The 22,739-nt window shown below is 36.9% G+C and overlaps 1 protein-coding gene across 13 annotated transcripts in view; it reads right to left on the reverse strand.

Moving 5' to 3' along the window:
- The window catches only part of MYCBP2 (MYC binding protein 2), a 266,977-nt gene that overhangs the window by 149,158 nt on the left and 95,080 nt on the right, over nucleotides 1-22,739 (reverse strand). For 12 of the 13 annotated variants that reach the window (XM_081214828.1, XM_081214825.1, XM_081214831.1 and 9 more), the window contains 4 exons: nucleotides 17,544-17,663; nucleotides 15,879-15,960; nucleotides 8,190-8,307; nucleotides 491-695 (listed from right to left, as the gene is read on the reverse strand). In XM_081214828.1, the coding sequence (XP_081070954.1) occupies nucleotides 491-695; nucleotides 8,190-8,307; nucleotides 15,879-15,960; nucleotides 17,544-17,663 (525 nt within the window). Of the gene's footprint in view, nucleotides 1-490; nucleotides 696-8,189; nucleotides 8,308-15,878; nucleotides 15,961-17,543; nucleotides 17,664-19,027; nucleotides 19,175-22,739 lie in introns of those variants that run through there. The other variant, XM_081214823.1, reaches the window with a different exon arrangement.

Genomic DNA, 22,739 nt, shown 5'->3' on the forward strand with positions numbered 1-22,739 from the left:
GCAGAATTTGGACGAAAACCTCAGACTGTCTAAGTCCACAACACATGCCCTTAATTTCTACACAATACTACTCTATCATATAATTATTCATGATATCATGGACACAAGTATAAATCGACACCTTGGTCTCAATGAAACGTCCAAGTTTGATTTATGTAACCCTCCATAAAACTAATTTCCATCATTTATCTGACAACAACCAACACAGAAAAATTCCTCTTTCCGATACACTGCACAGGCTTTCTACCACTACAAGTTAGCTCATGTTTCCACCACTCTCTAGCTTATAAGTACTTTGGTTTCTACTTTCCTAATTACTTCATTCTTCCAGCACATAGATACATATAAACATAGACACTTAGAAGCTTCTTTTAAACTTCTTCAAACAGAAGAAAACCAAAAGCTACAGGACTACATCTCATAATAGGGAAAGATGACCGTTTACTATCAAGGCTATTTTGGAGGGACATTTGCTTGTTTGAGGTATTACCTATGATGTGTTTACTGGCAAAAATTTCTGATGTAGCGAGCACATGCGAATTAATAAGTGCTTCATCAATTCGTAAGAAAGTCTGGTCCCCACTTGCACCTATCCAGGTAGCTTTTCTTCCATATTTTGATCCAATGTTAGGCATGGGAGCTGGTTTTGCATTCCAATATGGCACATCCAAAATTGGTCTACCCAGTTGTCCTTTCTAAAAGATTAAATAAATCGTATTAACAATATTACTGGATAAACAATTTATAATATTTTATAAAGTTAAGGAAACAGTAGACAAAAATAGCTCTATGAGACATTATTCTTCATCAGTTGTTAGCTATATTTTTTAATAAATGAAATTCATGTGAAATTTGGACCAAACATTTACAAAGGAGTAAAATAATTTCTATTATTCTTAGGAATTCTCTCCCTAATAAACCACATAGTACATGATTAAAAAAATAATAATACAGTTGAAATATTTCTCCATGTAAGAAATCTCCCTGAAATACTGTGATTGTCTTTACCAACATTTAAATGAAAAGTATAATAAATACACAATATGTTAAAAAGTTGGTAATACAAATTGTTCATTTAAAAAGTCACTTTGCTATTTTAAGTTGACAGTACAATAAAATGTCACTCTCGAACTCAGTCTAAAAATATTTGGGTAAAAGGCCAAAATAATGAATACTGCCACTGTGAATACAATTAGGAAATTACATATTTTTCACATGATCATGTGTTAGTAAGTTATTTCATTTATTTTTCAAGATAGAGAACAGAATCATTATGATGTCTTAAGTAAGTAACTGTGAACTCACTTAAAAAGTATGGCTGTCTCTAGGTACCTGGTTAGGTAAGAGTAATAGGAAGTTTCTCACTACCAAGCGAGTAGCTGTAAAAGAATGTTAATGTTGGATTGGGAAATATTCACCCACCCGTGGCTCAGGAGCTCTCTCTCTCTCTCCTAGCATTCCCCTTCCACAACCCGCTGGAAGGCAGACAATGCTGCACCACAGCAGCCAGGGTTCACTACAAGTAATGGGAACGGGAAATCACAGCAAAACACCCAAAGCATAAGGGAGCCGGGAGCCCTGCAAACAAACACAGCCACAAACTGACTGCAAAAGCAACAGAGCTTCAACCCCTGGGTTGAACCAACGGAGGGAAAAGTGGCAAGCACAGGATTAGAGAAGCAGCCAAGAAATTTCAATGTTTATCTCAGCTTCTTTCAAGATTCTTATGTTTTGACAAAACAACAACAACAGCATAGAATGTGTACGTCATATTGAGGGGTATATTATGCTTTGGGAGCAAAAGAAACTAATTGTATTTTTCATTGACCACTGAAATAAATATCTATTCCCCTATCAACCATCTAATGTGAAGAAAAGCAGTCTAAAAATATGATAGTTGCCTGGACAGGCCCCATGGGATTCAGAACATGGTTATAAATAAGCCACATTTAAATACATAGAGGTTCACAGCTACGGCTTCTGGGACTAGAGGACAATGATGATTGTTCGATTCTAAACATTACCATTCACATTCCCTCAAAAACAACATAAAATCCACACAGAGCGGGCCTCCCTGGTAGCGCAGTGGTTAAGAATCCACCTGCCAATGCAGGGGATGTGGGTTTGAGCCCTGGTCCGGGAAGATCCCACATGCCACGGAGCAACTAAGCCCATGCACCACAACTACTGAGCCTGCGCTCTAGAGCCCACAAGCCACAACTACTGAGCCCATGTGCCACAGCTACTGAAGCCCACGTGCCTAGAGCCCGTGCTCCGCAACGAGAAGCCACCGCAATGAGAAGCCCGCGCACTGCAACGAAGAGCAGCCCCTGCTCGCCGCAGCTAGAGAAAACCCGTGCGCAGCGATGAAGACCCAACTCAGCCAAAATTAAATAAATAAATTAATTTAAAAAAACATCCACACAGAGCAAAGAAAACCACACATGACTCAAGCCTTCAGCAGTATCAGGAAATAATGGACCTCAGGACTTTTAAGGTGCCTGAAACCAGAGGGTGGAGGTAGGGTGCCGGGCACAGAAGGGGAGGCTCAAGAAGGGAACAGAGGGAAGAATTGGCAAAATCATCCCCCAAGGGAAAACCTGAACCTCTGCGTGAAAATGCCAGATACGGGCAAGGGCTTGAAGGTTCACAGTGCCAGCCACAGGAAAAAGGCTTCAAAGTACACAGGACGATTGCTCACCCATCAGGCTGACAAAAATTAAAAGGTATGAGGGACAACACATGCTGCTGGCAAGGCTGTAGAGAAACAGGCACTCTCGGACACTGATGGTGAGAATGCAAAATAGAGGGGAATTGTTACTATCTAACGAAACTACACAGGCATTAGCCTTCAACCCAGCAATCTTACTTCGAAAAATTTACCTCAGAGGTACACCTCTAACAATATTCATTGTTATTGTTGCAAAATACTAGAAATACTTCTTATTCCAAGCACAAGAAATTGATTTAATAAACTACAAGATATATACACAATTGTACTATGCAAATGTAAAATACGAATTGGGAAGATCCCTATGAACTGATAAGGAATGATTTCTAGGAGATACAGTAAAGTGTAAAGACAAAGTACAGAAGAGTATATATAAAATGCTACATTTTGAAAAATAAAGATGGGGAAGTAATTATATATATGTATATATATACATCCCATATTTATACCTACATCAATGCAGATATAGATAGACGGTGTATGTGGTTATTTATGTATTAATCTTTAAAAGAATAAACACAGGAAGGAGAAACTGGAAAACAATGAACTTCATAAGCTACAAGCACGGCGTGAAGCGGTGGGAGGTAGGGATGCCAGAGGTGGGGGAGGGAACGACACTTGGGTGAGTATACCATTTCTGTGTGACTTAACCTTTGGAAACATGTTAAGGTTCTACACATACAAAAAATAAAACTCCATCTAAGGATGTGGGAGGGAGGAGGGACCCTTAAACTTAAAAGCAAACAGAAACAGCGCACTGGACCACAAACCACTCTCCTTGGAAGTCTGAGAGCTCCAAGTCGGCAGGACACGGTAGGGGTCAGCAGTTAAACCAATGTCTTCCTACAAAGGGCCAGGAAGACTGTTACAAGAGGGAAAAGAGGAGCCCCACTCAGTGACAGTCCTTTAATCCGTCCCTTTTCTGCCCTACCTTTGGCATTCCTCTGGAGCCTCATTCATTGGCTCATTCAAGGCCAAAGTTATCTCCAGCTGAAAGGTCATCCCTCTTCCTCCCCCACCCGAGATCAGAGCTTACTCACTTTACGGAGATGAACCCCTGTCCCAGGACAGGGTGAGACAAAGTGTACCTGGTAAAAGGGTCCGTTTTCAGGAACAAGGGAAGGAAGGTGATCCTTGGCTGTTGTCACTCTTTACAAAGAATCTGCTAGTTCTACCTATTTTTATCCATATTAAACAGAGTTTAAAGAAAAAGAAAACTAAGACAAATGAACCCAACTCTATTCCACAGGAATAACATAATCCCACTGCAAGGGGGTGGGAGGAAAGAATCCAAGTAACCTATGAACGCAGTATGTGACTGTATACCTGCGGTCTTGGGGTCAGACACGGGTGAGAGGGGGCGAGAGCCGGGGAGAGGGTGGGCAGAAGCAAGAGTGATAAACAAATCCTGGACTCGTGTTAGGGAGTGTGCTTGTACAGGAGTGTGGGCAAAGCAAACATAAAACCATCTTAGACATAGTTTAGGACTGAGTGAATGAGAGATAAACGTATTGATATTGTTGGGAGCCAGGATTCTTACTGCGGAAGAAGGGACATAAACATGGAATGAGACAAGGTAAGAAGGAACCCTATGGGAATGGGCTGGAATTATGAGGTATCAGTGTGGACTTATTATTTCTAAAATACACGTATGTATGTATATATGCACAGAGATGTGTACTGGGGATGCAGTGAATACACCTAGTGCTCAGCTGGTGTCTAGTACTATTCCCCACTAAAAACAACCTAGGTTTTTTAGAGAAATAGCTGATTCTAGGACTCATACAGATAAGCCTGGAACAACTTGTTATGCCAGGAAGTAAGGAAGTACTCAAAAAAACGAAGAGGCATGTCACCAGAACAAAGAAGTCAGCGTGAAGGGACTCCCACTGGCGAAATCTGAGACAATATAAGCACCCAAATACTTAAGTACAGTAATCACGAAAAAAGAGAAATGTGTCTACACCAATAATAAGTAGACAGGCAAACAAACAAATATTAAATGGGCTCTTGCTTAGAGTAAAACACAAAGGGCTGACAGGTAAATGTGACGAGGTGCTGGGGTTGGAAAAATCGTCATTTCTGCAGCCATTATAGTAAAGACTGGCTCAGGCAAGAACAATCAACAGATGCAAAATCTAGAGAGAAATTTTGATGAGAAGCAGGTACCTTAAAACTTAACAATGTCATATACTATAAAGCTACAGTAATCAAGACAGTGTGGTACTGGCACAAAAACAGAAAGATAGATCAATGGAACAGGATAGAAAGCCCAGAGATAAACCCACTCACATATGGTCAACTTATCTTTGATAAAGGAGGCAGGAATGTACAGTGGAGAAAGGACAGCCTCTTCGATAAGTGGTGCTGGGAAAACTGGACAGGGACATGTAAAAGTATGAGATTAGATCATTCCCTAACACCACACACAAAAATAAGCTCAAAATGGATTAAAGACCTAAATGTAAGACCAGAAACTATCAAACTCTTAGAGGAAAACATAGGCAGAACACTCTATGACATAAATCACAGCAAGATCCTTTTGGACCCACCTCCTAGAGAAATGGAAATAAAAACAAAAATAAACAAATGGGACCTAATGAAACTTCAAAGCTTTTGCACAGCAAAGGAAACCATAAACAAGACCAAAAGACAACCCTCAGAATGGGAGAAAATATTTGCAAATGAAGCAACTGACAAAAGATTAATCTCCAAAATTTATAAGCAGCTCCTGCAGCTCAATAGCAAAAAAACAAACAACCCAATCCAAAAATGGGCAGAAGACTTAAATAGACATTTCTCCAAAGAAGATATACAGACTGCCAACAAACACATGAAACAATGCTCAACATCATTAATCATTAGAGAAATGTAAATCAAAACTACAATGAGATATCATCTCACACCAGTCAGAATGGCCATCATCAAAAAATCTAGAAACAATAAATGCTGGAGAGGGTGTGGAGAAAAGGGAACCCTCTTGCACTGCTGGTGGGAATGTGAATTGGTACAGCCTCTATGGAGAACAGTATGGAGGTTCCTTAAAAAACTACAAATAGAACTACCATATGACCCAGCAATCCCACTACTAGGCATATACCCTGAGAAAACCATAATTCAAAAAGAGACATGTAGCAAAATGCTCATTGCAGCTCTATTCACAATAGCCCGGAGATGGAAACAACCTAAGTGCCCATCATCGGATGAATGGATAAAGAAGATGTGGCACATATATACAATAGAATATTACGCAGCCATAAAAAGAAACAAAATTGAGCTATTTGTAATGAGGTGGATAGACCTAGAGTCTGTCCTACAGAGTGAAGTAAGTCAGAAAGAGAAAGACAAATACCGTATGCTAACACATATATATGGAATTTAAGAAAAAAAAATGTCATAAAGAACCTAGGGGTAAAACAGGAATACAGACACAGACCTACTTGAGAATGGACTTGAGGATATGGGGAGGGGGAAGGGTAAGCTGTGACAATGCGAGAGAGAGGCATGGACATATATACACTACCAAACGTAAGGTAGATAGATAGTGGGAAGCAGCCACATAGCACAGGGAGATCAGCTTGGTGCTTTGTAACTGCCTGGAGGGGTGGGATGGGGAGGGTGGGGGCTGGACGCGGGAGGGAGGGGATGTGGGAACAGCTGTGTGTGTATGACTGGTTCGCTTTGTTGTAAAGCAGAAACTGGTAAATAAAAAAAAAATTCATTATGCTTTGATACTTGCTACCTACCCCAGTTTTCATTAATAACTATGTATTTCTTTTTCGTTATGTACTATGTTTTTCATGATTTTTCTTTGTCTTTCTAGAACTTATTGTATCTTCCTCCATATAAATCATATGCAATATAAAAAAAAAAAACTTAGCAATGTCAACCCAAAGACTGCTTATTAGTTTCAAGTGAAAAAATTCTAACTCTGCAGTAGTGAAAGCAAACAAAATTTTACAGGTGATCAAAATTTACATCACCAGTGAAGGGCAGGTGGGCATTTTGTGCCTCCAAATGTGACACCCTGAGAAGGACACAATGTCACTTATATGGTATTTTAGTCTGGAATGCACAACCTGAATGTAAACATGAGGAAATATTAGAGAAACAAAAATAAGGAAACTTTTGTTAAAAAAAAGAAGTACCAGGCTTCCCTGGTGGCGCAGTGGTTGAGAGTCCGCCTGCCGATGCAGGGGACGTGGGTTCATGCCCCGGTCCAGAAAGATCCCACATGCCGCGGAGCGGCTGGGCCTGTGAGCCATGGCCACTGAGCCTGCACGTCCGGAGCCTGTGCTCCGCAACGGGAGAGGCCACAACAGTGAGAGGCCCGTGTACCGCAAAAAAAAAAAAAAAAGTACCATATTCTTCAAAAATGTCAATGTCACAATAAACAAAGAAAAGGTGCGAAAATGTTACAGATTAAAGGAGACTAAAGAGACATGAGAAATAAATACAATGCCTGATCCTAGACTGGAGGGAAAAAATGCCAGAAAAGAATTACCGGATCAACTGACAAAACACAAACTATTTAAGGAGTAAAGGATCATAATGTATGCAAGTTATTCTTAAAGGACAAGAAAAAAAAGTTTTATACACACATCCATACAGAGTACGTGAGAGAATGACAGCATGAATGTACAAGTGATAAAGCAAACGGATCAAAATGTTACCAATAGGTGAATCTGATTCAAGAATATATGGGCGCTCTATGTACTATTCTTATTTTGGGGAACCTTTCTGTAAGCTTAAAATCATTTCCAGGTAAGAGATATTTTTAAGTTCACATTTACATTTTTAAAAAATCAAGAGTTGCAAATTACATCCCAGAGACTTAGGTTAGAGGGTTCTGAATAGTTACCCACATCACAGATGGTACAGGTTTATTAGCACAGTCTTATTAAGCTTTTCCTTGAGCTCTACTATGCCCAAACTATACAAAATTCTCAGAGCATCTTCACCTTTTCAAGCTTTGGCAAAAAAGAGAAAGAGCAAAACAGACAGGCAAACAGACAGAGAGAGACACAGAGAGGGAGAGGAAAAAGTAAACTATAATTCTAAACAAATCTAACAAGAAAACCAGGCCTTTAAAAAGTTCTAAAATAAAAATAATTCTACATGTTAAGAAAAATGATTCTTTACAAACTAGTTGGGAAATAAGTTTTCAGTGACAGAATTAGCTCTACTGAATGCTTAACAGATTCTGACCTGGAATAAACATGTCCAGTATTCTAACACAGCTGTTAAATTCAATAAATTCTAATGCTGCACTAGAGAAGAAAATCATTTCAAAGCAAAGTCTGTTAGGTTTTGTGTATGTTGAATGTGGAGACAGGAAATATGCATATGCAATAATTATAATACAAGAATTTCACTGAAACCAGAAAAAATAGCTAATGTAGACAATTGCAAGGCAACGGTACAATGCAATATTATTAATGCTTAAAAAATTTCTTACAGAAAAACTTCCAAATGTGAAGACCTGTCCATCCATTAAAAGTACTGCCGTGTGGTTGCTGCCTGCAGTAACTTGTGTGCTAGGGCCTGGCAATGCTTGAACAAGAGTGGGACATCCCCTAGGTTAAAAAAAAAAAAAAAAAATTAAGTCAATTTCTTACAAGACCCAACTGAAATAAAAAACAATAAACAATGCAATAAAAAATAGAAGAGATAAAAGGCACTAATAAGAATATTCAGCAAACACTTATTTAGGTACTACATGCCTGTCTCCATCCTATGTGTTAGGTACACAAAGATGAAAAAGACATAATCACTGACTTTAAGGAGATTATTAAAAAGATTTCTTGAGTTTACTACCCTAACTATGGACACATAATTTTTACTTTTTCTGAAAGACTGGTGCTACCTTTGTTTTAAAAGAAAAAGAAAATGTTACCTTATATAGTGAATGGCAAGTTAGAGAGCTCCATAAATATTTGTCAGGTGAAATAAAAATCATGTGCTGATTTAACAGGAATTCAATCCAAGAACCATACAAAACAATTAAATTTATGTCTTCTTTTCTACTTTTTTCCACTGAACTGTCAATTATTTTTATGTCTTCTTTTCTATCATTTTTTCACTGAACTGTAATTTTAGATTTTGACATATACAGTAGTTAATGAATTAGAATACAGTGTCATGAGAGGCACCGCAGCAGTGGCTACAAGCTCAGGCTCTAGATGTAGACTGCCTGGGTGTGAATCCTGGCTCCACCATGTAGTAGCAATGTACCATGACTTTGAACAAGTTACTCATCCTTTTTGTATTTCAGTTTTCTCTTCTATTACATGGAGATAATACTAAACAGTATTTACCCCATAGGGTTCCTATGAACAGTAAAGAAGCTCACATATGTCAAGGGCCTGGATCAGTGTCTGGTACACATTTAACAATTAATAAATGGTAACAATTATGATAAATGGCATCCCTGTATTCATCATATCTATCCTTGTAACCCTCGTTATATCACTTTATTTACCACTTTCAGTAAACATCATCTATAACGAGAATAATCACACTATAGAAATAGTCCACACATAATAGGAGAGCTCTGTTTTTGAGACAATGTCGTTATAATACTTTAAAGTTTTTTAAATTACATAATTTTTTAATGATTATTCAGGCTGCAATGAAAAATGAACTGGGAAGAGGCAAGACTAGCAGCTGGAAACCTAGTTAAGAAAATGTCACAATAATCTGGGTGAGTTATGGTGAAGGCCTGAAATAGGAACAGTGTGGACTGAAAGGAATGAATGGATTTACAGCTCTGTAAGGAATAGAACTGACCAGACTCTGGCAATGATTGACATGGGACAATGAAGGTTTTCTGCTTGAGTAACAAGGTAGATGGTGGTAACATTCACTTAAGCATGAGAATGAATGAGAGCTAGGAAGAGGAAGAGAGAAAAGATAGCTTTCATTGTAAGTCTCTCTAACATTTAGGTATGGACAGAGGAAGAAGAAGAGCTCATAAAATCTAGGACATAACAAAGAATGAACTCTGGGAAAATGTGGTATGTAGACAGTCATTTCAAGAATAGGGAAATAATGTACATGCTGAATGCTCTAGAGACAGATACAAATGACCACCTGATTTTGCAAGAAGGAAGTCTCTTTGGTGGAGTAGGCACAACACTATGTAGCAAAGGAAGAGTTGACAGTGGGGTCAGAGACTAATGCAAAACCCCTTCAAAAACCTCAGCACAAAAGGGAAAAAGGAGAACCAACAGCTAGAGGGAAAATGGAACCGAAGGGGAAGCTCTGTCCTTTTTAAGAATTTGCCGAAGTTTAAGAGTGAGTAAAGATAAGGACATATGGTTCAGAGGGGAGACAAGAAACAGAACTAGATCCCTATGGAAAAGGCAGAGAGGTTTCACAGCATGGACAGGAACAGCCCCCTCTTTCGGTGTAACATGAAGAAGGAGGAAAGAAGTAGTATGGATGCAGGCAGGTTGGCAGAGTTGCTGGACTGAAGAATGTCCCATCTAATGTTTTTATTTTTGCTGTGATGTGAACAGAGGTCACGTGCTGAGAGGAAGAAGGAAATGGATGAGGAGAGAATTTAAAGATTATGGAAAGGGTACGGTGGTGAATGGAAAAAATAAAAACCTAGACCAGAAGTTTTTAACCCAGATCCAAATGACTTCTAGGAAGTCTGAAAGTGAACTTCAGGAGATCTGTGAATCTTCTAAATCTGGAAGCCAACTTTTAAGTGTATATTCTTATGTCTGTTTTTCTGAAGAGACAGCCTATGTCGTTCATCACATTCTCAAAAGGTCTTAAATCAAATAGTTCAAAACTACAAACCAGGAGGATCACTGCCTACTGTAGAAGGATTGGTCCAATCTACAAATCATAACAATCTGTATAAGTATGGTGATTTATTTTTTTCCAGAAGCCTAAGTTAGACATAGAAAATATAGGTAGGCCGATTCACGCTTGAAGTTTTGCCATGCCTTAGCATCAAGACCCAAGAGGGTGAGAAAACTGAGGATAATGGTAAGAGCACCAGTGAAGAGAATAAATGACAGTCTCTAACCTGAGTCGGAAAAAAACTGAAACAGGCTATAGACACTAAGAAAGTAGAGAGCTGTAGAGAATGAAATACTGATAAAGCCAAAGATCAAGTAAAGTAATGCTAAGTAACAGAAGAAGAAATTGCCATCAGATCATGGGTTGCTTAAACTTAAAAATTCAGAGTTGGAGCTATGCTAGATCCGTAATGGGTCCTGGGAATGACCACCACGAATGTTGAAGTAAAGTTCACTAGATCTAACTCACGGCGTCAGGGTAACTGTAGTGTATGGGACCCTTCACGAGTGTCACAAGACTCAGACTGGGAAAACATCGTGAGCCAGATACTAAATTTTCAGTGAATGAAAGGCAGTGACTAAAACGTAGGTAGGTAGTAACCAAAGGGAGGAGAGCAGAATGGCCCTGCCTCAAAAGAGTAGTTTTTACTTGAGGATACAATAACATGGCTAGGAACTGCAGTGAAGGTTAAGTGGTTCTCAAATCTGAGGTACTGGGAGTTTTGGCAATAAACAATTACCAGGTCAAAGGGCTGTATGGCAAACTAATGTCCTCACAGGAATGTCCAGTTAGATTCAAACAGAGGATTCAAACAAAGGATTAAACTGCAGACAAGTGAACAGTACCTAAAACTGTTTACTTGTCTGCAGTTTACAAAGCATTTTCATATAAAATGTATCACTGGTTATCAAAATAACTCTATGGGTAGATCTGAAGCCCTTTAACAAGAATTTTCCCAGAGTTAGTGGCAATTCTTCTAATAAACTCTTTTCATGATACCAGAGCCCATTTATTAAATTATTTGGTAAACACAGGAAGAACAGAAAACAAAAATTATATGTGTATGTGTATGCATGCCAGGCATTTTACAGGCATTTTACTTTAACAATGCTATGGGATATTTAAACTAAGGCTTAGTAAATTATAGTCACATAGCTGGTAAGAGATGAATCAAAGATATGAACCTTGTCTAAATGGTTCCAGACACCATGACTGTGTAGCATATTAATGCAGAAGGAGGATATAGCAAGAAAACGATGAAACTCAGAAACATTATAAGAATTATCCAAATTCTACTGAAAAAAAGGAGAATAAAAGCATCTAAATGCTATAGTCCCTTTCCCAACATCCAGGTTTAAGTTTACTGAAAAGAGTAAAAGAATTTGGAATTCAGAGATTTAGGAGCATACTGAAGAAAATAAACAAAAAAGAGGGTTGGTAGACTCATGTCATGAGTGAATGTATTACAGCCCTCAGAAGCTTTTTGACATTTACTTTTAAAAGCAGCAACAGTAACAGCCAACATTTACTGAGCATTTACTACAGGCTAGGCCCTGTGTTAAGTAAACAACACCTATCATCTCACTGAACAACAACCTTCTGAGAGAAAGATACTTATTCCCATTCAAAAGGAAGAAACTGACACACAGGAAAGTTAAGTAATTTGGTCAAGGTCACATGGGCACCAAGTGATATAATCAGACTCAGTCATCCTGGCAAGACACCACATTAAATAAAGAGAATACCAATAACACGTTTCTACCTTTAGCACATGCACACTACAATATTTATCTTACATTAATCACACATTATTAATGTGTGCTATACAATAAATTTCAGTTAAAAGTGCTTGATTACTAGAAACTTAAAAAAAATACCTTCTAACTTTATGTCAACTAAATATCTATAAATGTTTTGCTTCATGGTAGTTAGTTAATATGTATGCTATTGAGGCTTTGTTCCTCCAGGGATTGTTCCTCCATACACATGGTCAATTCCTTTTGGAATTCATAACAGTTCCTGACTCCTGCCTTCCAAGTCCCAGATAGATCCAGGCAAACAGGGTAACTGGAGTGTTTACAGCACAGACGGTTCTGGCTGGTTTTCGTTTAATCCACCAGGCACAGTGTGTAGGCGTTATTTCACTGCATTACCCAGCCTGGTGCTCCCCACTCCCATGGAATCAGCCTTCCAGTTACAACTCAATCAATGGAACCAGGAGTGAAAATTCACATGCTGGAAAAGAACAACTTTGGGCAGTTAAAAGAAATCCCACCAGAGTTTAATCTCCTTAAAAAACCCTAACTATTTAATTTTCAACATTAAAAGCTATCCTACTTCCTGAAGATATATTCGAAACTATTAAACATACTTAGCATATTGCCATGACACTGTCACGGGAGCAATTCACTGCAAGTCAAGGTACGGTGCTCCCTGGCTGACGATCAGGACCAGGAGGCAATGTTTTTAGGTAGCCTCTTCATTTTAAGAGCTGACTTGAGATCCTTCCCGTTCTACAGCCGTTACACCTCAACGTGGGGTGGCAGGACTTGTGCTTACGCTGTTCATTCTTCACACTGTGCAGGCACCTTAGGGCTGTGATTTGATTATAGATATGATTTCCACTATTTCCCTCCCACTCAGTCAAGACCAGGAAACACATACATTTGCTAAATCTTTTCTGTGGAATGATATACAAGTACAGAGTCTGATTTGTGAGAAAGTGGCCCCTTTGCGGCACACATGACTGATGCTCCATCATGTCTAACTGTAACGCACCTTTCCCAGGTTATGTCATGACTCACAAAATAATCTCCAGCTAAATAACAAAAGCAGTAACGGTGATGATGACGATAATAATAAATTCTCTTCTGTGTCATGAGTCTTCCGTGAGAAACAGAACAAAAAGTTTCCAAATTCTTCTCCATGCATATTACAAACCCTGTCTCAGTCTCTGCATATGAGTGATGTTGTTCAATTGCGACACAAAGTAAATGCTGCCTTCTAATACCTGTGACAGTAATTGCTCAACCCTGCAAAGCCACTGATATTCTGAAATTTCCAATGTCCGATACACAAATGCCATACTTGGTGACATCTGATACAGTAATCTGTGAAAGACCTTTTGCTCTCTTTCCAAGCACAATATTTGTCCTTAAGATTGTGATAGTTTTATAAATGTCTTAACAAGTGTCAAATATATGTTGCACTTGCGTTTTTAGTGAGAAGTTCAACTCAATGGTATCTCAAATCATCTCTTTTCATCAGTAACAATGGTCATCGAAGTAATTAAGGACATTCCTTTCATCCTCATTTTCTGTGCACTGCAGGACCTGACACTGCCTTTTAGGGATGGATGGCGTTTCTTAATCCCAGATACACAGTAGACTGTGGAGAGCTTTTAGGAAAGAACTGATGCTGGCATCCTATCCAACCCTTGCTGCCTCCATCTCCCATCCCCAACGCCCATCTCCCAACACACACCTCATAAAAAGTCTAGATTTAGGGTCCAGGCATGGCATTTTTGAAGTTCCCCAAGTAATTCTACTGTACAGGCAGGATTAAGAATCACTGGTCTTTACCATGTAAATGGCATCATCCCTGCCACAGTAATGAACTGATTTCAGAATAAAGTGAAAATTATGGATTTTATTTAATGACTGGAGTGATTCACTGTATGTAAATGAGAAACCACATAGTTCCAATTGCTTCTGGCAGGTATCTTGTGACTATAGGAAGAATCAGGCAAGGGTAGAGAGACAAAGAGAAAGGAGGTTCTGTGGCAAACTGAATTGGTGAGCCAAGTCTAGCCTGAAGCTGCCCTATATATCTCCAGACTTATAAATAAACCTGGTTTCAGTGGTGGGGCAGCCACACACATGGACCACTCAGATCTTGAAGACTACCTGCTGCAGGGAACATAAAGGATGAACAGCCCCAGGTGCTGTTCCTTTGGGTCCACGAGGCCATTCTTCCCCTGGGAAGCTACCAGCCTGTGACTGAGCACTGTGAAGGTATGCATGCTGGCCCATCCTGCCCAATTTGGGACTCTTCCAAATGCAACCTTGGCTTGAGGACACCCCACTGGCCTGGCTAAAACTCAATCAGAACTTCACTGTAACCTAACTCTTCCTACCCCATTCTTCTTCCTTCTTTCCTTTCACAGGGGTCAGATCTACATCAGGCCTATTCCTGCTCTTTTCCCTTTTATCTTTCACAGCAGTTTTCTACCAATAAACCCTCTGCACATCTAATCGTATCTTAGCATCTCCTTCTTGGAAGACCTGAGTTAACAAAGGTGGATTTTCTATACTTTTGACCAAAAGCACTCTCACTGTATTAAGCAGAAATGGAATCAGCTGCTGTAGTGAAAGCAAAGTAACAGGGAATTAAACAAGACAGAAGTTTATTTCTCTTTCAGGTAAGCACCCAATTATAAGGAGCTGATGTGGCAGTTCCATGGTGTTGGGGACCCAGACTATTTCTATCTTGTGGCTCTGCCATTCTCGATACATCGTTTCCAACTTATGATCGCTATGATGACTTTTCCAGCCCCTGCCGCCAGGCATGGACTCCAGGCAGCAAGCTGGGAGGGAAGAGGGAGAAATGGAAGGGTATCCTCCTCCCCTTCAACAGCATGATCCCAAAGCTGCACATATCACTTTAGTTTACTTGGTCATATCTTGCTGCAATGGAGGCAGGAAAATGAAGTCTTTGGCTTCATGGTCATGTCACCAACTAAAACTCTATTGCCAGATGAAGTAGGGAAGAATGGATATTACAAAATGTCTAGTAGTCTCTACCACAATTAGTTCTTCACTATTCTGGATAAGTCAAAACAGTTTCTCTGAGTGACCATTAGATTTTGTTTGAAAATTATGGAAAGCTTCAATGACTTCATGTTAATATTAGACCGAAATTTAAAAACGATAACATCAAGGAATATGAATAAATCTATTGCTGATTTGTTAAAATGCTATTTGGGGATAGTCACTGTCTTATCCATTGCCATGAACAGCCTTTAAAAAGATATTAATTCTTAAGAATGCAGTAAGATCTCATGATAATCATAATCACTCTTACAGTTTAAATGTATAAGATGTAAATCAATTTTTCTCCCGAAACTACAAAATCATCTATCCCCACAAAAGCACTCAACCACAAAATCAAGAATAACCAATAATTTATGGGCCACAGTTTGCAAAACAGTGGTATAAATACTTTTTCAAGTGTAGAAATATATATTTAGAAAGAAAGAAGGAAAGAAAGGAAGGAAGAAAGAAAGAGAAAAAAAAAAAACCACTCAGCATCTTCACACAAAAAGTTAAAGTACCTGGAATTGACATCTCCATGTCCGAGCTGCCCGTGCTGCCCGTACCCAAATGTGTAGACATCGCCATTCTCCATCAAAACCACTGAAACCAAAATCCAGAGCATTATTTTTTCATTGTATGCATTTCATATTTCTATCACAACTATACTGAAGGCAGTGCAATTTTCACTGTTTACAATTTGGAGAGCCATTAAAAATATGCAAGTGAAGCATCGAAAAATTTATATTAATGAGAAATAAATATAATAAATATAATTTCAGTTCTGTAAATATTTTTGTAGGTTATAAAAATGTATAATGTTTTCATAATATACCCTTTAAAATTCTTATAAATGCCATTTAATAATATTAATAACATTAATATTTAATAAAACATTGGTTTGGGTCAACTGTAAAGTCTTTTTATAATGAGTAACTACATACAAAATGTTCCCTCACATCTAGGATAATTATATAGGTAGATGGGTTTGAGCTCTGCACAGTACAACATCAATATGTCTGTCAGAACTTTAGTATTTGTCAATGTCTTATCAAATAAGGAAATATATTGAGTATCACAAGAAAGAACGTAACATTTTTTATGTTTATGTTGAAGAGTACAACCTAAGCTATATAATTCAAATGTCAATTATTTACTAGGAATTGAAATTTCTACTTTTTAAAAAAATATAGAAATTTGTTGATGCACATCTCTCACTGAACAGTAACAAAGTTTGTGACCGGATTATAAAAATCACAGAATTGTAGAGTTCAAAGGGATTCCAGGGATTATTTTACCTTCAGGAATTTCATGAATTGAATTATAAAATAAGTCCATCAGAAGACAGATTAGAAGTCAGATCTCTACATGTACCACAATGTTTACTGCAGCACTATTTACAACAGCCAGGACATGGAAGCAACCTAAGTGTCCATCGACAGATGAACGGATAAAGAAGATGTGGCACATATATACAATGGAATATTACTCAGCCATAAAAAGAAACGAAATTGAACTATTTGTCGTGAGGTGGATGGACCTAGAGTCTGTCATACAGAGTGAAGTAAGTCAGAAAGGGAAAAACAAATACTGTATGCTAACACATATATATGGAATCTAAAAAAAAAAGAATGGTTCTGATGAACCTAGGGGCAGGACAGGAGTAAAGCTGCAGATGTAGAGAATGGACTTGAGGACACGGGGAGGGGGAAGGGTAAGCTGGGACGAAGTGAGAGAGTAGCACTGACATATATACACTTCCAAACGTAAAATAGATAGCGGGAAGCAGCCGCATAGCACAGGGAGGTCAGCTCGGTGCTTTGTGATCACCTAGAAGGGTGGTATAGGGAGAGTGGAAGAGAGACACAAGAGGGAGGGGATATGGGGATATATGTATACGTATAGCTGATTCACTTTGTTATACAGCAGAAACTAACATAACATTGTAAAGCTATTATACTCCAATAAAGATGTTAAAAAAAAAAGAGAAGTCAAATCTCTAGACAATCATTTTATAGCTTAAAAGAGAGAGATTCTGTAATAAATATGCTTTCATAGATTTGAGAGATACTGTCACACTATAGCTTTTAAACACACTTAACAGACTACATTTGTCAAAACTAAGCAAATAGGTTATTTAGCACAATTGTAAAAATGCAGTTATACCCTAAAGTTCCAGCCGCTACCTGAATGGTGAAATCCACAGCTGACTTGTACTGCCCGGAGCTCACAGTCAAATCGCACAGAGCCTGGAGGATATGTTGTGATTTTGCTTGCATCCTTTTCTCCTCGTTCTCCACTTCCATCTGTAAGTGTTATAATTTGTAATTAAGCCATTATTCATCTTCAAAGTAAAATTTAGAATCAGTTTACTATGGAAAAACAAGAGAAAATGTTAAAAGGAACAAGCAAGAAGAATCTGTAGCTGTTAGAAGTGAGAGATCAAGAATCTACCTGCAAAGAAGCAATTTTGAAAAGATATACTATATACTTCTGTTTGCAAATATCACTAAATCAGTAAAAACAAAGATAAGGTCTGGTTACAGATAAAGCCTATTAATCTAATCAGTTATGTAATGTAAATGGGTCATTAAGTTATAGAAATAACAAAATTCTAAATGTAATAGTTTATATGGGAAAATTTAGTTTACATAAAAATAACTGCATGCAAAGTCATTTAACAATTGTTTTAAACTTAGTGATATTGTTAGTGCTAGCCATTTAAAAAAAATTTCTAGCTGACTGGCAAATGACTTAGATTTCCCAAACACATCTAGACCTTGACACTCAGCCAGTCTGTTCTGCGGTCTTCTTCTGGCCCCCAAACACAACTCTGAACCAAACCCTCTGTTTTTATTCCTTCTTTCCATAATTTCCTACCATAAGCTTGCTTTAAGGCCCTCCCTCCAACCCTGGTTTCTATATTTGACTTTGAATATTCTGGCATTTTAAAAACACATTCCAGAATTTAACAACTTTACTTTGGAATGTGTAAATAAGAAAGGCAACTTACTTTTCTTAGTCTAATACTATACATCAACTAAAATACGACCTCTATGTCATCAAGATTCAAATTCCTTACACGTGGAATAAATGTAAATCTGGATGGAATTCCAGGTCAACAAGCTAACTGCTTTGTGATATAGTAAATCTAAACAAGTGTGTATAATATGCAGATACACATGTGGATCTACAGATACACATTTTAAAATAATTCTGTATTTTCATTACCCATTTTAGAATACTAAGCAGAATAACATCAAATCATTTCATGTTCTTTTTCTATCTAATATTTCTTTTTCTATCTAATATTTCTAACCTTTAGTACTATCCAGGTAAGACAAAACTGGCCTAAATTATGTGTTCCATTTCTATAACTAAATGACTCTAGCATTTCAAAAAGTTTTAAACTCTTTACAACATTAGGACAGTAAAACCTCACTAATTCGGAATAACACAGATTGGGCTGGCCTATATAACTTACTGAAAAGGTCTTAATTATAGAATGTTTAAGTACAAGTTCAGTTTTATTACCTTCAAGCAGTACAGATTATAGATTAAACTAAATGCTATTGACACAATAAATAAAATGTGGTTACCTACATTATAATTCAAAATAGGCCTATATTACATAAAAATGTACCATAAACATAAAAGTCCTTTAACATACAAGAATTAATTGCTGGACCCAGAGGCTGAAGGCACGTTGAAGGAATCCTTCATTCTTGAGCCCTTGGTTTGAAAAGCTAGTGATTTTAGACAGGTTTCCCCTTATAAGTATGACCCTGAAAATTCAGAGGAAGAAGTTATTTTGAATTTTTTACTCAAAAAAGATCACAAATACTGTATCTGAAGTACCATAAATTTTGAATTAGTGAGAGGTTTTACTATAAAAGGAAAAAGAATATGATTCTTCTTTTGCTAAATTATCTAATGTGGGTTTGCCAAATTAAATCTGCAAGAATGGATGGGCTAAAAAAAAAAATCACAAAATTTAGTTTTACTCCATCAAAAATGCAATATACTCTTAGTTCAAAGACTCCTCATCTTGGAAAGGCAGTGAAATGGTTAAGTATAAACAAGGGCCTACCCATAAAGGAATAAGTATCTTCCAAAGACTATTTAAATAAGATGACAGATATATAAAAATTTTACAGCTTTATCTCAATTGGTAAAAATATCTAATTATTAAAACCAAGTCTGATTTAATATAGAAAACAAATTGTGTTCATCTGATTGTGCCAGACCTAACTAAGTTCAATGCTTCCTTAATTTCAGTTTATATAAATGTATTGATGCCTAGTTAAAGCTTTTACCTTTGAATCTGGCATTCTGCCCTCTCCCTCGAATCAGAGATTAAATATAGAGACAAAGCCCACAATAGAGACAAAGCATCAGGGAAGGAGGAAAAAAAAGCCTAGTAATTTACTGATTAAAATCATAGTGATTAATAGAGGACTAGCTATTATTTAGAGGTAAAAAATAATACTAGAAACATTTTGTTCAAGTGCATCTAAACAAACCTTTATCTATATAAAATAATTTTTCAATTATTATAGATAGTGAAAATATTGTTATTATAAGAAAAAAACAGGGATAAGGTTCTTGATCACTAGTAGCAGCAGTGACAGAATTTTTTAAATATACATCTGTATCTGGAATTTTATGTCAGTTCAAAAAATTAAGTACAATTCTAATAATTTAGAAATTTACAAGTTTATCAAAGAAAAAAGATACCTAATAAATAGTCAAGAATCTAGTGTAAATTCAAGAACTAGCAAGTGAAATTCAGCAAGATAAATTCTCCTCAAGCTCATTACTCAGTAAAATGTCAATGAGCAGCAATAAAATTAATCTCACATTTTTAGGAAAGTTAGGCTTAAATATTCTTATAATTGGCCATTTAGGTATATCAGTATTTTCCCTAATATGAGTATGTTCATACATGTATCATATGATATTGAAACTGTGATAGCTATAAAGTTTTGACAGATACGTAACTCAAGTATTGTATGTATATATACATTATTTATGCATATTTGTGTACACACACAGAGAAAAGAGGATTCAGTATCTAAAGGACTCTTAACTTTTAATTTTTATTTAAATCTATACTTTTTGGGTAATCTTATAAGCATGCATATCACTGAATGTATCACAGAACACAGTGAGTACTTTGAACGAAATCACTAAAATAAAACAGCAAAGTAGTAGTAATTACAATTTGCTAAACACCTCTGTGCTAAACACCGAAAATTTGAATAGCACAGTGGATAGTGCTTTTGGGCACTGGAGCCTAAGAGACTTGGATTGGAATCCTGGCTCTATTATTTGCTAGTTTTATGATAACTGGACACTGGATCTTTTTGAGTTTTAGTTTTTTCCCACCTATAAGATAGGAATAATGGTATATTACCTCACATGGTACTTATGAGAAATAAGTGCAATAATGTATGAAAAGTGTTCAGTCAATATTCACTATTGTTGCTCTCCTTAATCAATACAATAATCCGATGATAAGGGTATTGTTATTCCATTTTGCAGTTGGGAAAACCAAGGCTTTAGAGGGGTTAAGTAGCCAGCCCAAAGTAATAAATGGTAGAGCAGTTTTAGAAATTGATCAAAAATAAGGCTCACACACTTTACCACCACCAAATGGCTGACATCTTAAATCTTTTGTAAAAATAAATTAATTACACATTTAACAAATCTCAAATTTTGTACCTTTAAGATAATTCTAAAAGAGGATGCAAGGAATTCAATTCAAAGAATTCAAGCTAGTATTCATGGAGAATTTTTATTTGCAAAGTATATACATACATACACACACACACACACACACACACACATCTTAATTTAATCTTCATATCAACATATTCAGTTAGGAATTATCATTCCTATTTTTAAAAGAAGGAAACTGAAACCAAAGAGATTAATGAACGGCCACACAGTTCTAGTAAATGAAAAATAGGATTAAAACTGAGGCCTAATTCCAAAGGCTGTATTTCCATTACACCACACTGTTTCTTTACAGAAAACAGGTGTAAAATACACACAGATGTTTTTGACTGCGCCTTCAGATTTTCACATCAGTCACTTCAAGACTATCTCCAGAATAATTCAAATGTTCCTAACTAAGAGTAGTACATTAAAATCTTTTTTTTCTATGTAAGGCACTGAACAGTTGAAACAAATGTTAATTCAGATAACTGTTTAAAATACAGTCTACATTACATTCTTTAAATACTATATGTTATATGGATTCTATGTTATACATAATTGATTCCGTCTTATACACTATTTTGCCTCTGGTCAAAATTTGCCTGTATAGGATAGATTCCGTGACCTTCTCTGAAATCTTTCCAATCAGCCAGAAGCTTTCCAACGTTCCATCTTAGAACTCACTCCTGATAACAATAAATCCACAGTTCTTACCCTCCACACACCCCTACAAAAAAGTCATAGTCTAGAAAATTTAAATCATTATTATCCTACAATGTGTACCACCAACATAATTAAATGTAAGATAGAACACAGCAATTAATACAGTGAATTTGTCAATGCAAGATAAACACGGTAATACAAAAGAGAAAAAAATATACATAGGAAAAATAATTTATTAAAAGACTATGACTATATGCAGCAGGAGTAAAAGCAGTGACTGGCAAGGGGATTAAATGACAGGCACAGCGAATGCAAAGGGAGTCAGGCAAAGCGAATCTGTGGATGTACAGTGACTGGTAAGTTAATACTCTCTAGATAAAATGGGACACCATCTGATAAAGGATTACTTACACTTTAAATTCACTTTGGTAGTAAAGAAATGAAACTATTCCACTCTATAAAACCATACAATCTGATGATTAAAAGAAAAATGGCCTTGTGCTGTAATACTACAAAGTAAGTCCTTCCAAAGAGGTTACCCTGTGGCAGACAAGATGGAAGTAAGGCTCGCTATTGTTGAGTAATTTCTATAGCTAATCAGTGTGACATCGTAAAAAGTCTGTTTTAAATTTGTAACCTTGGTTTTCTTTAGCATTTCATTTTAAAATTCTGGAAGAAAACAAAGATGACTGTCTATAAGATACTAACATGGAGCTGAAAAAGTTTTAAAACTGTTTATTGAAATGTGAATAGTTAACCTCCGGTAAAGTATTGGAAGAACTCCGCTTTCATATAATTGGCAAGAAAAAGACATTTGATAAAATCTGTTCTAATACTGGCATAGTAGAAAATGTGAGATCAGAGATTCTAGCAATAACCAAAATAATTTACATAGCACACCCCAAATATTATTTCTTAGTTTTAAATATTAATGGCATTGTTAGAGCACCCAGTAAATAAAGCAATCACAAATTTTACTACGGTTAATCACATTAGAC

This window comes from Mesoplodon bidens (genome assembly GCF_964165515.1).
Source record: "Mesoplodon bidens genome assembly, chromosome: 17".
Taxonomy (NCBI): domain Eukaryota; kingdom Metazoa; phylum Chordata; class Mammalia; order Artiodactyla; family Ziphiidae; genus Mesoplodon; species Mesoplodon bidens.